Source organism: Conger conger, chromosome 2 (assembly GCF_963514075.1).
Source record: "Conger conger chromosome 2, fConCon1.1, whole genome shotgun sequence".
In the NCBI taxonomy this organism is placed as follows: Eukaryota; Metazoa; Chordata; class Actinopteri; order Anguilliformes; family Congridae; genus Conger; species Conger conger.
The window spans coordinates 64,126,634-64,140,903 of record NC_083761.1 but is presented as its reverse complement, the minus strand read 5'-3'; the positions used below and the strand labels follow the sequence as shown (position 1 = coordinate 64,140,903).

At 40.0% G+C, this 14,270-nt stretch overlaps 1 protein-coding gene across 1 annotated transcript in view; it reads right to left on the bottom strand.

Annotated features, from left to right (window-relative positions):
- The window catches only part of dnah9 (dynein, axonemal, heavy chain 9), a 124,391-nt gene that overhangs the window by 92,566 nt on the left and 17,555 nt on the right, over positions 1-14,270 (bottom strand). The window contains exons 13-27 of the mRNA XM_061223225.1: positions 12,710-12,965; positions 10,476-10,717; positions 10,179-10,314; positions 9,901-10,097; positions 8,824-9,248; positions 8,483-8,705; positions 7,416-7,582; positions 6,322-7,192; positions 5,604-5,734; positions 5,225-5,351; positions 4,570-4,722; positions 3,905-4,030; positions 2,920-3,159; positions 2,223-2,383; positions 1,044-1,200 (exon numbers count right to left, since the gene is read on the bottom strand). Coding sequence (XP_061079209.1) covers positions 1,044-1,200; positions 2,223-2,383; positions 2,920-3,159; positions 3,905-4,030; positions 4,570-4,722; positions 5,225-5,351; positions 5,604-5,734; positions 6,322-7,192; positions 7,416-7,582; positions 8,483-8,705; positions 8,824-9,248; positions 9,901-10,097; positions 10,179-10,314; positions 10,476-10,717; positions 12,710-12,965 — 3,612 coding nt within the window. The remainder of the gene's footprint in view (positions 1-1,043; positions 1,201-2,222; positions 2,384-2,919; positions 3,160-3,904; positions 4,031-4,569; positions 4,723-5,224; positions 5,352-5,603; positions 5,735-6,321; positions 7,193-7,415; positions 7,583-8,482; positions 8,706-8,823; positions 9,249-9,900; positions 10,098-10,178; positions 10,315-10,475; positions 10,718-12,709; positions 12,966-14,270) is intronic.

Here is a 14,270-nt window from a genome sequence, read left to right as displayed (position 1 = left end):
TTTGTGAATATGTGCTATATGACCATACTGGTAGAAAATGGATTTTGATGGTAACATTACCAAAACGTTTGGTCAGAAAACAGGGCTTGGCAATAAGGAGCGCCCACTGGCCTGGAGCTACTATGAGATTGGTTCAGGTTAGTTGGTTGATTTGTTACTTGCCCAATCTGTGTCACAATAAAATTATGAACAGCATACATATATCGTATTATTGTGAGTTGGCATATTATGGCAAAATATAATCAGAAGACATATTACTTCAGATAAAAAACACAGATTTCCTACGGTCCAAAGATGCACCATTTGGGCTAGCGAGACCCCAGCGTCCAACATCTACTTTCATTGGTTCTTTGTCCCAAACATTATGGAGTTTGCAATGTACTATGTACAGAAATATATACATATTTTTACCTAATAACCCAATACGTTAGTCCTGGCAAAAAAAGGTGAAGGATGAAATTGAAAAGGCAGTTTAGACAAATAGGCAAATCCATCAGACTCTTACTAATCTGCTTCCTTTATGTGGAGGGAGAAGGAGCTTTGCACAGCTTAATAAACAGCCCTTGATATGACTGGCAGACTGAGGAAGAAAAGGAATTGATAAAGAGTAACATATGGTCTCAGGTAGAATGAAAGGCAGTGCAAATCTTCAAAGTGGCCATTCTTTTCCTATTCCTATTTCTCTCTTTGACTTTTACTCAGACTGAATGACAGAAATATAGTGGCTACACCAAGAATTCCTGGCAAAGTAACTTAAAATTCAGAACTAAAGTCTGACAGATGCCATCACCACTTGGACATGAGTGTTGTATGGCGGAGGTGCACTGTGTGATTAGAATGAAAATCAGTGTCCTGCAAAATCCAGTCGGGTCTACTGTTATACATCTAGACTTGGTTGTCACCAAAGCTCAAAACCTCGACTTTGGGATTTCATTTTTTCCCCACCAAAGCCATACGATTTAGACATACTTATTAAAACGTAATACTTGGTTCTGACGTCCTTGTGTTGTACTGTAGGCTCCTTTGTGAGCAGAGCAGTATACCTTGTAGTCCATCTGCTCAGAGCAGTTGAAGACATAGACCATGATTCCCAGGGCTCTGCCCAGGTCCTTGGTGGTTTCCGTCTTCCCTGTGCCGGCTGGGCCAGCTGGAGCCCCACTCATCGTCAGATGCAGGGACTGGGTCAGAGTGATGTAGCATCTGAAGACACACACACAGGCACAGGCACACACACACACACACACACACACAGAAAATAATCATGTGGAAATACTTACCCAATTTTAGTTCTTACCAAAATATTTTCATTTTAATAACACAAAAAATCTAGTGAGAGATAGTTTTTAAACCATTTCAAATACTTGAACTAAGACTTTAAAATATGTTCATATATTACAGTATATAATTAATGGAAGAGGACAGAGGAGAACCTTTTAAAATGTGATTATGGCAATCGGACCAATGCAATTACCTATAGCCAATGACTTATTAGAAAGGTTCTGCCCATTTGGATGGAGGCCACACTTGTGACAGGTCAGGGGTTGACTGCTGAGCTAAGAGACTAACCATATGCTCAGCCAATTACATGGGCATTGATTTAGCCATCAAAGATTATTGTCTTGGCTTTATCCAAGCTACAAAGAGAGCTGTACTGTTCTGCGACATACAGTTTGTCAGACAGTGAAGAACAACAGCCCCTGATGAATGATCTTTGCTTGACCAGCTTCTTTACTCAGCACATATTCAAATGTAATTCCACCTTTGGGCATCCTTGCCAAGACCAACACTAAGGGCTCTATTTTCATAGTCTTAACGCTAAGTCTATAGCTCAGCACGTAAGTCCATTTAGGGCGTGGTCGGTTGCACTTTTGCTACCTTTGTATAGTTGAAGGGCAGAGTCAGGTGCAAGGTTAAAAATGGCTGGACTTAGTGGATTAATTCATTCATAGTTGTGTTGGCCAAGGTAACAAGCAATAACAAGTAATAACATTACATTGTTGTGATCTGCACTGATTGAAGTGGTGGCCTGTTTTTATTTGTGGTATCCTGTTGTACTTGTCCTTGTCAGACAGAAACTAGTTGATGGCCATAAATGTCTGTCGTTCTCCCAAAGTCAAGCAACAAGAAAATAAGGTAACTTTAGGTAACCTGCAGCAGAAAATCACCACACACCTCATGAATCAGGTCATGAATCAGGAACTTAACAATTCAATGTCCCACACCTGTCTGTCAACGGAGTGATGACCAAGCGGGGAGTATTTCCCAGGTACTCATATGAGTACAGAAACTGGGCATCACAAATATTGGCGAAGCAGTGCTTCTTGTCTTCGTCCCAACGGTGCCGCAGTTGAGACAGCCACACGAAAGCCTGTGAGTTTTCCACCTGTGGGCAAGACACAAATGCAAAACAAGTCATTATCCAGTCTCCAAGAGCATAATTTAACATGCCAGATGAAAACAGCAGATAAATATCAACAGACAAACAGAAGTAGAGGTTTTTATCCAAGACACCTGCTTTTATTCCACCAAGGGGCTGTACCATTTCCATTCAGCTGAGAATTCTGACAGATAAAGTTATCTCAAAAGTTCCACTTCTAGTCACTGAAGACGACAATTCTCATGAAGCATTATTTAAAGACAAAAATAAAATATTTTCAAGTTCAGCAGAGCATCAGATTAGCGGATAAACACAAAATTATTAATTATATTACTGCCTCAAATAAATCATTTTTGCCTGAAGTAAAATAACATTTCTAAAAGCTTGAACTTTTTTCAATTAAATTCAAATGATTTGCAGAAAACAACAACAAAATAATTTATATGAAGTTATTTATATACAGTCAGATTTCACTTGAGTTAGGGCAGCCTCATCCATGTGAAAATTATACATTCATATTGTGATGTGCAGTTAGGCCATACCTTCTGAGAGATGATTTTGGCCACCACGTCCCTAGCGTGGACATCTATGGTGCAGATGGTCATAACCTTCTGTCTGTCTCCTGTGGACAGCTGGCCAATCAGCATGTTTATGAGGGTGTTTAGCTGGCTGACTTGTTTCTTGTAGTACTCCTTGATGGCATTTTCATAACCCTCTTCTAGACGGGAGAAAGCAATTCCCACCTCCGTGGTCCACCAAATCTGGGTGCATGTCAGAGCCACCTAGACACACACAGACACAGCCTGAAATGTACATATTTTTAATGTGCGTCAAGGTGAATTTACCCTTCAGCATCTTTCTCAGTTTCTCTTTTACCTGTGATAGTCTGGCTTCAGCCATTCATGAGTGCAGCGGAAACCCCAGGATGACCTTGCTGCTACAACCAAATCCTTCAGCTTTTCAGCAATTTTAAGGGATTACGTATATTCGTTATTCCCACACTATAGAAGGGCCATATCAAGATACCTTGTCATGTAGTTTCTGACAGCACATTCAATTCACTGGTGCATTTAATGTCATCAATTAAAAGAAAATATTTACTGTCCATATTATTTCACCTGTGAAGCATCTGTGAGACATTACATATTTAGCACTGTTTCTAAACAAACAAATGGAATAATTTGGAATGACATCGAAGCATTACATTTTAGTGGTACCAAAAGTACAGCAGCACTTCTGCGGGCAAAAACACCTTGTTAATGAGAGAGGTCAGTGGAGAAGGGCCAAACTGGTCAAAGCTGACAGGAAGGTGACAGTAGCACAACTAAACACAGATTACAACAGTGGTATGCATCTGAACACACAAAGTGTCAATCGTCTTAAGTGGATAGGATGCAGCAGAAGACCAATAAGTCTAAAAAATAATTATAATAAATGCCTAATAAAGTGCTCACTGAGTGTAAATGATTAACTGTATTGTTGCTGTTGATCTGTGCTACACCCAGCATGCAGACATGCACACAGTACCTGTGCGGGATAATCAAACAGCCACTGTTCTCTGGGTTTCTCTTCATACGCTGTCACAGCCTCGGTCATCTCATGACGAACTGTGGACCTCATTGTGTCCAGCACCCGATTTAACCATGCCTCAACCTAAAATCAAACCGTCATAAACAATTACATTCACTACCTGTGCCCTTGTAATAGCACAAACATAAAATGTTAATTATGTGTGTGCTGTAGAGCACTGCTGTATTATACTGTTAATTGCTAATACTTTTTAAGTGAGAGGGATATAAAATTGAGATATTAATGAATTATACCTTCCCATTTTTTTCCAGGGATATTTTCCAAATGCTGAGACAGTGACATCTTCACTGTCAATGTATTCATAAGAGGTGTGTGAATTTCTTGCTGGGCAAATGTAAATAATTTACCACGCTCAGCAACATGGCGGCTGCAGATTTCACTACATGCATTTTTGAAGAACTGGGTTAAAATTCCACTCCTCCTTATATACAGTATTCTATTTAAGCCCTTCCTTTACACATTCTAAAAGATTTTTGACATTTTGCATGCCATTATTAAGTCAGAAACTAAGGCTGTGTTGTGTTGGTGTTTTATAATCTGTTACTGACATACAGTAAATGACAAATCATAATCAGTGGGGTGAAAGTTGTAGTAGCAGTTACCTGACCAGTGCAGTCACATGGCTCATTAAAGTCCACATATTCATCCTCTTTACTGTACATTCCAAGGCCAATCTTAGTTGGCGTGCCACCTGAATCCGTCTCAAACTTCATCTTTGCTGTGTTGTCAAAAAGCTTGGAAAGATGGTGCTGAACCTGGGAGACATTGATAATAGCCAAAAGTATGAGTAACTGCATGTATAAAACAATTAATCGGTACATTTTAAAGACATCAGAATGTTATACAACGATGAAATTTGTGAGCGGTCCTGCCAAGCTATCCATGACCAGCACTGCCCTCTTGTGGCAATATAGTGTACTGCACTTGAATGCACTTCCACAAAATATTTCATAAAAATATTTTTTAATAATACAAAATTGTAAAAAAATATTTATTTTCAGTTGATAACAAATACTAAAAGAATGCTTGCCAAAATACTTTTGAAAAAAATACATGAATTAATTGTAATACATACACTGAGGTCATAACAGTCGACAACAAATGCAATTTACTGTATACTTTTATTATTATTTCAAATTTTAGCATTGAGACCATAGCATACTAATTTTGCTAAGAATGTGCAAGCTTAATTTTAATGTAGACATTGTATTGACATCATTAAAGCTGAAACTGTACTGCAGGGTTCACGCGAAATACCTGGTGAGGGTCCGTGCCATTAGAAAGGATATCCAACAGATCAGCAGAGGAGATGAAATAGAATCTGGGAAAGGCTAGTCGCTTGGTGTCAAGATACTCTGCCAGGGCCTTCTCACACAGAGAAAGCCTGAAAAAAACATATTTCAGTTCCATTACAACAAAATCTTTTCCCCATGTTTATTTTCATAGATTGAAATCATTCAATCTATTCAAACTATTCAACTGTTCGGTAAGTAAAACCTATGTACATATCAAATATAAATAAAAAATATTGAGAGAATCTTCTTTACAAGTGTCTATTAGGGCTCTGTACCTTGCAGCAACACAGAGTGAATGAAAAGGCTGGGATCAGGCTGAATCAAATGACTGAGGCACTGACCTGCTTTGAATATCCTCTAATTTATTGTAAAGCCCATTTTTATTGGTGGCTTCCACAACATTTGGTGTCTTCTTCGCATCGTTAGCCAGTTCCTTGAAATCTGTATCGATGCCTTCAAAGCGTTTTGAATCCTGTGGAAAATTTCAAAAGGCAATGATTTTTTTAACAACAAGAAATACATACCATTACTGTAATATCAAAGAGACAGTATATAAATAAGATATTACTTATTTACCCAAGTAAATATACATTATTTGGGTTAAGGGGCTAACCACATTTGTGCTATCCACATTTCATATATAAAAACTATACACTCAGTGAGCACTTTATTAGGTATTTATTATACTTATTTTTTTTACTTCTAATGCTGTAGCCTATCCACTGAGAGTTATGATACGTTGTGTGTTCAGAGATGCTCTTCAGCATACCACTGTTGTAATATGTGGTTATTTGCGTTACTGTCACCTTCCTGTCAGCTTTGACCAGACTGGCTACTCTCCTCTGACGTCTCTCATTAACAAGTTGTGTCTGTCTGCAGAACCGCTGCTCACAGGATTTTTTTGTTTGTTTTTTGCACCATTCTTTGCAAACTCTAGAGACTATTGTGCATGAAAATACCAGATCAGCAGTTTCTGAGATACTCAAACCACCCTGTCTGCCACCAAAAATCATTCCATGGTCAGATTTTTCATGAGTAAACGTGCGCTGCAGTTTTTACCTCAGGAAGTTGAGAACGGATGTCCTCTGAGCCAATAAAGATGCTCTCCAGGTGAGACCATGTTCTCTGCACCTCAAACCAAATTGAGATGACGGAGTCAGCTACGGACAACTTCTTCTGCCAGGTCGAGACTTCCTCCAGGAAGAAAGCAATGTACTTGGAGGACATGAGGTTCTGCAGTTGCACCTGGTTGTCCTCAAGAGTCTCAATTAACTCTTCATTGGACCTGAGCAGGGGCACCTGTGTGCGGTGGTGTGGCTCGTACTGAAACTCCATGCCTGTCCAGATGGTGTTCAGTTCCGTCAGGACCTTTTCCATGCCCAGCTCCTTCACAGCCTTGTCCACGATCCCCCGCACGTCATCTTCAAAGTTGTGCAGGTTCAGCTTCAGCAGGTCAGCCAGAGTGGTGTCATCGTTCATGGTGAAGTGAACCCCCGTGGCCTGCATCAGCTGGTGCCAATGCCTCTCCCGGATGGCTGGGTTCTGCAGCTCTGCCACGGCTCTCAGGGAGGTTAGTATGTTCTTCACTGTGCTGTCCAGCCCTGAGAAGGCGTCCCAGGCCCGAGACTCCTTGTCCAGCCCCCGAATGTCTTTGGAAAAGTGCTTGCATTCCATCTCCATGTTATCCACGTCGATCTCCAGCCACTTGGTGGTCTTCCAGTCCTTCATGCTGGAGTCCACCACGGTGATCATGTCCCACAGCTCCTTCAGGATGAACACCTCCTTGCGGCACTGCTTCAGCTGCTTGTAGTCGGGGATGTTCACCTCGAATAGTCCTGCGGACTCAGTGATGCCCGCCATGGTCGACTCCTTCTCCAGAATCTGCCTATGGGCTGTGTCCAGCATTTGGTATGGGTGTTCACTTTCAAACCTTCAACAAAACAAATCTTGTGTTGAATAACTTAATAATCATGCAGGGTTACTTTGCATTTATTAAGTTATACATTTCAATGAAGCATTCTTCTCAGAAACCAAACATTGCAGCTTTCTTGTCCAGTGTCCAAAAAACCAAAATGAACTGATCAAAGCTTCAGAATAAACAAATAAAATGGCCGTGTTCCCCTAGGAGTAAACATTTGCTGCTGGCGTGTTACCTGAATGGCCCTTCCTTACGGAAGCGTTCTCTGAAGGAATGTTGCTCCACATCAAAGGAGGCACACTTCCTGCGGAGGCAAGCCACTTCATTGGCCTGCAGGGGGGCCACCTGCTGCTTGACAGTGATGGCCTGCTTCTTCACATGGGTCCACTTCTCTGGGAGCTCCTGCAAAAACGTGAGCCTCGTCAGTCAGATGTCACATGGCAAGGCAGTAACATGCTGCATATACAAACCAAGCTTACTAAAATTAATTTCTAGACAATGTTAGCGAGCTATAGTTTAAAGTACATGACACTGCATTTTTATTCATTCATGTGTTTATTTATTTAACATTTGTATTTCAATATTATGACAAGCAGCCATGACAAAATAATTAATCAACCAATGTGGTCCAAACCAAACACTTTTGAGGCGGTCACCACATGGCCTGGGGTACAGTGCAGTCCACAACATTCGGACAGTGACAGAATTTGCGTTATTTTTGCTCTGTGCGGCAGCACATTAAATTAAAGCTGACAGTCTGCACTTTAACCTCAGTAATTTCATTTGTCACTTCTCATCCAACATGGATGCAAATACCCGCAAATTAAAGTTGACAGTCCACACATTAACCTCAAGTTGAGGTTAAAGTTGAGGTTAAAGTTCAGACTGTCATATTTCATTCCAGGGTATTTAGATCCTTATCAGGTTAGCCATGTAGGAATTGCAATCAGTATTACACATAGTCCACCCATTTAAGGGGCCAAATATAATTGGGAAATCGCCTGCTCAGCTGTTTCTTGGCCAGCTGGAGTTCAAATTCAGTTCAACTCTAAGCTTTTAATGCTGACTTAACCCAATTTTCATTATTTTATTTGGAAATGCTAATAAAAATAAAGCTATAAATGAACTGAAGTGCACACATGGAGTAATACAGCTATCCCCATTGCTACAATGACTCTTTTAATATGCACAGGTAAGACACAAACTACTTGTATACTGAAATGAATGTACATACATTTTCTCTGCAGCTTCCTCCCACTCAAAAACAATGTAAATACATTTGAGAATAAAAACTCAATGTACCTCAAGCTGTTTGTACACCTCCTCTGGTAGCTCCTGCTCATAAGTCTTAAGCAGCTCTATAGTGTGCTTCAGAGGCTCAAACATTTTATCTGTGTTGGTCTGTCTTTCTTTAACAGCCATCAGGTGTCCCATAATCCTAACCAGGCTGCTATAGTTTCCCTCCTCCACTGTACTGCTCAGTTCCCCTTCAGCCACTCTGATGAAGTCTTCCAGGTCAGACAAGCTATATTAAAACACAGAGGTAACAGGGTGAAACAGTCGTATACAGTAGATAAGCTGTGGGCAACATGACATGCTGCAAAAGTTTTTTGGAACTGTACTTTATTCATGGACTTGTTCACCTGTGTGTGACATGGTCAATAAGGTGCTGCTTGAACATCAGGCTCCACTTCTTGATGACATTGAGCAGGGCGCTCTTAAAGGGCCGGGCGTCCACCCTCATCCAGCCATCAAATACATTGATGGGCTCAATGGCGTGGACCTCGTTGTAGATCTTCTCATAAGAGTCCACCTGCTCCTTGAACTTGTCCAATGTGGGGGGGTGCTCTGGGACGCCTTCATCGGCATGAGCCTGGATCTCCTCACTAGTGAGCACATGACCGTACAGCAAAAACTGCCGCATGAACTCCTTCCTGTCATCCACGTACAGGTAGGCATAGTGCTCAAAGGTGTTGCGATACTCGCAGCATTTGGACATTGCCTGTTGGGTGCAGTCCATCAGGAGCTGCCGCATATCAGCCAGGTCCGCCATGTCTTCCATGTCAGCCTAAAATAACATGACAAGGAGGTCTAGATAAAAGTCATTTAACTATGGCCCCATGTGAGAGACATTAGCAAGTCTTTCTGAACTTTTTCTGTTCACTGGATGAATAAAATTGCAAATTTCATAAATTCTGTAAATGCGGTGGCCTCAGCTGTTGTTAGAATTCTGAACAGCTGAGGCCTCCCCATAGGTTTATGGAATTTATCATTCTGAGCGTGTCAACTTGATTTACTAAATCCTTGATTCACCAAAGTGTAGATTATCTTGTTAAATGACTGGAAGCAATGGTATATTTCTGTAAACAGAGGTAGCTGTGATAGATGCATTCTCAGATGTTTCCAACAAACCTTTTTAATGCTGGAATGGAAATGGAAAGTTCCAGAATAGCCTGGTAAACTATGCCATAGAGACTCATAGATTTTCCTGAGATGTGGTGAAATGATTCCATGTTTAAACTATACCAAGATAATACCGTAAATCAAGATTAATTTGGCAAGATTAATTTCATGGCATGAAATTTTAATAGCGTCCCACCCCTACTGTCAATACAACAATGGAATTGCCATCCAAATCTGCAGCTACAAATGAACAACTGATGAACTGAATAGAAATAAAAATTATGTTCATGTCAGTGTAATAATTAAGCTGGCAGTACCTGGTAGTGAGGGAAACTGCTGTGCTCAGCTAATCGAGGCATAAGGGAAGAACTTCTGTAGATATCATTGATGATGCCTTCGACCAAATCGTAAAAGCCATCACTGGCCCCAAACTCCAGTGATGGCCGGAAGACGATGTCTGGGACCTGCAGTTCTAACTGAGCTTCAAACAAAGCGGACAAACCAGCCTTGGGGTCTGAGGGAAAAGAAATGGAAATCAGTGAATCTCTTACTCTTACAAATAACTTTTGCTGCTCCACCTGTGGGATTCGTTTACCTGTGTTATCCAAGAGGAACTTTAGGGAACACTCAATGGCATTGAAGAACCCATCTATGACCATTTCATCCACATACTCCACATATGCTCTCCACACCTCTGAGGCAGGGTCAGCTTTGATAAGTTCTAAATTGTCCTGAAAGGAGAAAGCACAGGTTCAAACGTGGGTTTGGTTCCATTACACTGCTTTGAATATGCCATTTTCTTTTGATCTGCTGATGTCCCTCAACAGGGAGCATATGTTAGAAGTGCAAAGAATTTGTTAGTGTGCAGCAACACAAACAAGTATTACTGAACCTTTAGTAAGGAATGGATCCTGTTTCCTGAGTCACGAATTTGACTGTAGCGTTTCTCAAGTCGATCTGGTCGGTCGTCCAGGTTCAGTAGGGTGTCTTTCTTTCCCTCCTTCCTCTCGAAGAGAGGAGATACCCAGGTTTTCATTATGTTTTGTATCTCGCCCACATTGTCTTTGGTCTTCTGTAGGCGGCTCTCAAGGTCATGGACTGCATCCCGGACTTGCTGGATGTAGTCCCAGATGCCTATTTGAATCGACAAGGAAATGTTTTGGATGGAAGTTCCTAAGCAACCACAACCAATGTGAAGTAGTTGTGACAGAGGTAGTGTAACATTTTCAGCAGGGTTACAGATAACAAAAAGCTAATTTCTCTCTCCCCATGTCTTCCTTGTTTTTTTCTTTTTTTCAAATACAGCTATTGAAACATTTGCAATAAAAAACTTTAATGAGTAGTGAGAACCACATTATTCAACTTTCCCAACCAGGGTACTGCACCAGGTCAGGTCAGTTGTGCTGTGTGAAAAAAGTGTAGGTTTAAAAGGACTTCAAGTCCAAATTCTTAACCATTAATTATAAATCATTAAAATGCTTATCACTTAATTAAAAGAACAGACCTACTGTTGACGCATCACATCAATGTCGGTACGTCAATTGCTTTTGAGAGTGGTGTGGCCGCAGAATGGATGTTTTTTTTGTTTTTTTGTACCATTCTCTGCAAACTCTAGAGAGTTTGTTGTGTATGAAAATCACAGGAGATCAGCAGTTTCTCAGATACTCAAACCACCCTGCCTGGCCCCAATAATCATTCCATGGTGTTCCAAGTGCTAATTGGGTGTATTATGTAAGTATAATATATCATACATCTCATATTTGGGATTTACTACAGAAAATGCCAAAGAACATGGAAATTGATTTCACCATCAATTAGAAAATAATTTTCCATACAACACATTTTGGAAAAGGAAATGACTACATGATCTGACAGATTCTAAATTCTGTGATGTGAAAACAGGATATTAATTATTCATGGCATGCATAGCTGTTTCTGACTTAATGTGGCATAAGAGGGTAAATCATCCATCAATAGACACTAAAAGTGTTTAATTAAGAACACTAGATACTAAAAATGTCTAATTAAGAACAATTAACAGCTTGGGGTTGGAACAAAAACAAGTATGCGCAGTGGGTCACCAGGACCGAGTCTGAGAACCTCTGATCTACAGTTTGTTACGCAGTCAGAAACCTTTCTTTTCATTTTCTGCTTTTTAGCATCATCCTCATGAATAACAGCTCTTCTGATATTTTCTCTCTTTCAGGGAACAGATGGTCTCTGAGCTCGGTTAAAGTGATGAGTGTGTATTCCAGTGTGTGAAGTCCCTGGGAGAGATTGGTTCCCTACTTGTGAGAACTTACCAATGACAAAAATGCATTTACAGCACTTGTTTAAATGGGGACTTTTGTAAATGGGGGGCAGTGGCTTACCACTCTGTGTCCAGAATGAGTCATTCAAAGAATAGCATATGATATATCCCAAATATTGCCTGGAGTAAATGCAGTACAACCGCACTACTGGAAAACATTGCTCAAAATGATGTATTGGTCATATACAGTACAGTTCAATTTGGACAGTGACACATCTTTTGTTGTTTTGGCTCTGTATTCCAATACAATAGATGTACTGTATTTCAAATACAATGTGCAGGAGAATAATTTATTGTTTATTTATTCAGGTGGGGGGGGGGTATGAATATAAATGGCTGTAATTCATACAGGGGTCACCCAACATTGATCTAAATACCCTCAAATTAAAGTGGACAGTCTGAACTTTATGCTCATATCTATTGTTTTATTTCAAACCCAATGTGCTGGAGTAGAGCCAAAACAAGAAATATTATGTCATTGTCCCAATATTTTTTGAAATTTGAGTGGTATATGCAGAAATGCATTTTTTTTTCCAGGTTTCACATGATCACATATGTATGGCTTCGAGAGGGGTAAGAGCGAGTACTGAGGTAGACTAGCATTGAATTACTGTTACTATGGTCTTTTAATATGGTTCATGATGCACCTTGCTTTTAATAACAGCAAAAACATAAATAATTAGTGTCTGATAAGTCTAATAAATACCTACTAGAGTGCTCACTGAGTGTATAGTCTACCCACCAATGCCTAGGAAATCTGCATGATGAAAATTTAAACTGCGACGGCATATGGCAAAAATTTTTAAGCATCTTACCATCACTCCTCCAGTTGACTGCCTCTTCTGCTTGCATAAGCTGGGTGTCAATGGCCCTCAGCTGACCTTCCACCAGGGGAAACTCCACTTCCAGCACCGAGCGAATAACCTTGTTGTACCAGCCAACAGTCAGATCCAGGTTGGCCACATACTGCCGCAAGGACTCTTTGGTGGCGTATATGTCACCTGCTGTCTCTGGTATTTTCTCTGTCTGCCTTGAATCCAGGTACTTGACCTCTCTCAGCACTGACACTAACTGTGGGACACAAACAGGGAAATCTGTTTTACCTGTATACAGGTATAAATCAAAAACTGTGATAGAAGCCATTCAGAGTAAAACAGAAATGTACTGTTGCTCCCTTTACAAAAAAGCACAGAGAACGTCAAATTATGATACCAGCTTGAAAGTTGTCTCAGGGAAGCTATATGACTGCTTAGCTACATAAACACTGAATTAAACAGACTTCCCAGAAGAAAATCAGCAAGCCTCATAAGAGAATGTGTTGTTCTAACTAAAGGCCAGTATCATCTACAAATAAAGTAGTATTTACTATCCAATTACATGAAATTTGAGATCAAATAAACCAACAATAAAAACCTGGTATGAACAAGCAGTGATTGAAAACTGAAGACATAAAAAATAGAACAAAATTATACTCTTTCAATCTAGATTTGGTATGGAAAGACACACAAGTATAAAATATAAAATAACAGCTTCATTTAATTCCCTTTTCAGGACAATGCAACTTGCAGTTAAGCATATCTAACCAATGTAATAAATACATTAAGTTTCTGAACAAAAACAATGGGCCTCATGCAATAATATTTTCATATTTTTATCAGAAATTTTGCATACTTTTTTTAAATGAAGGGCTCATGTGAGTGTGCCACATCAGATTCATCAAACGCACATAACTTCAGACAACTGTCCTAAATGAAGATGTATGTTATAATATTGTATATACTGTAAGTGGAAAGATGTTTCCTGCAGTGTTCTTGGGTGGTCACCTAACACTTCAGCCTTACTCAATTATCAAGTGGGGGAAAAGCTTGGTACCACCAGGGGGGAAGCCAGAGTGATCAATGGGTGTGAAATGGGAGTTTATGACAGATAGACAATGACAATTTGGTTTCCTTCCACATTTACATATGTAACAATTTATATTTGGCTGCCTACCAATCAGTGACAGGAACCTACATTGTGGGGTATAAAAGCTTGTACCCACACAACACTTTTAATTGCATTGGTTTGCTTCCATTCAGAATTTCAATACTGTAAAGAACACTATTCTGCTCTATTAATAAAGTGTTTTTGTAAATATAAGTTTTACTTTACAAAAGGACCAAATTAGTACAATACGGTACTGTACGTGGGTTCCGTCAGATAGATGGGCAATTAGATTAATAAGAACAAGGGACGACTGATACCTGATTGGATAGACTGGCAAAACATGGCGGACTGTTCATAAACCTTTCACTGAAACAATCCACTGAAATACGTTTCTGAAAACATTTGAGGTGAGAAATAAGCAATCCATTTGCAGAATCTTGATTCATACTT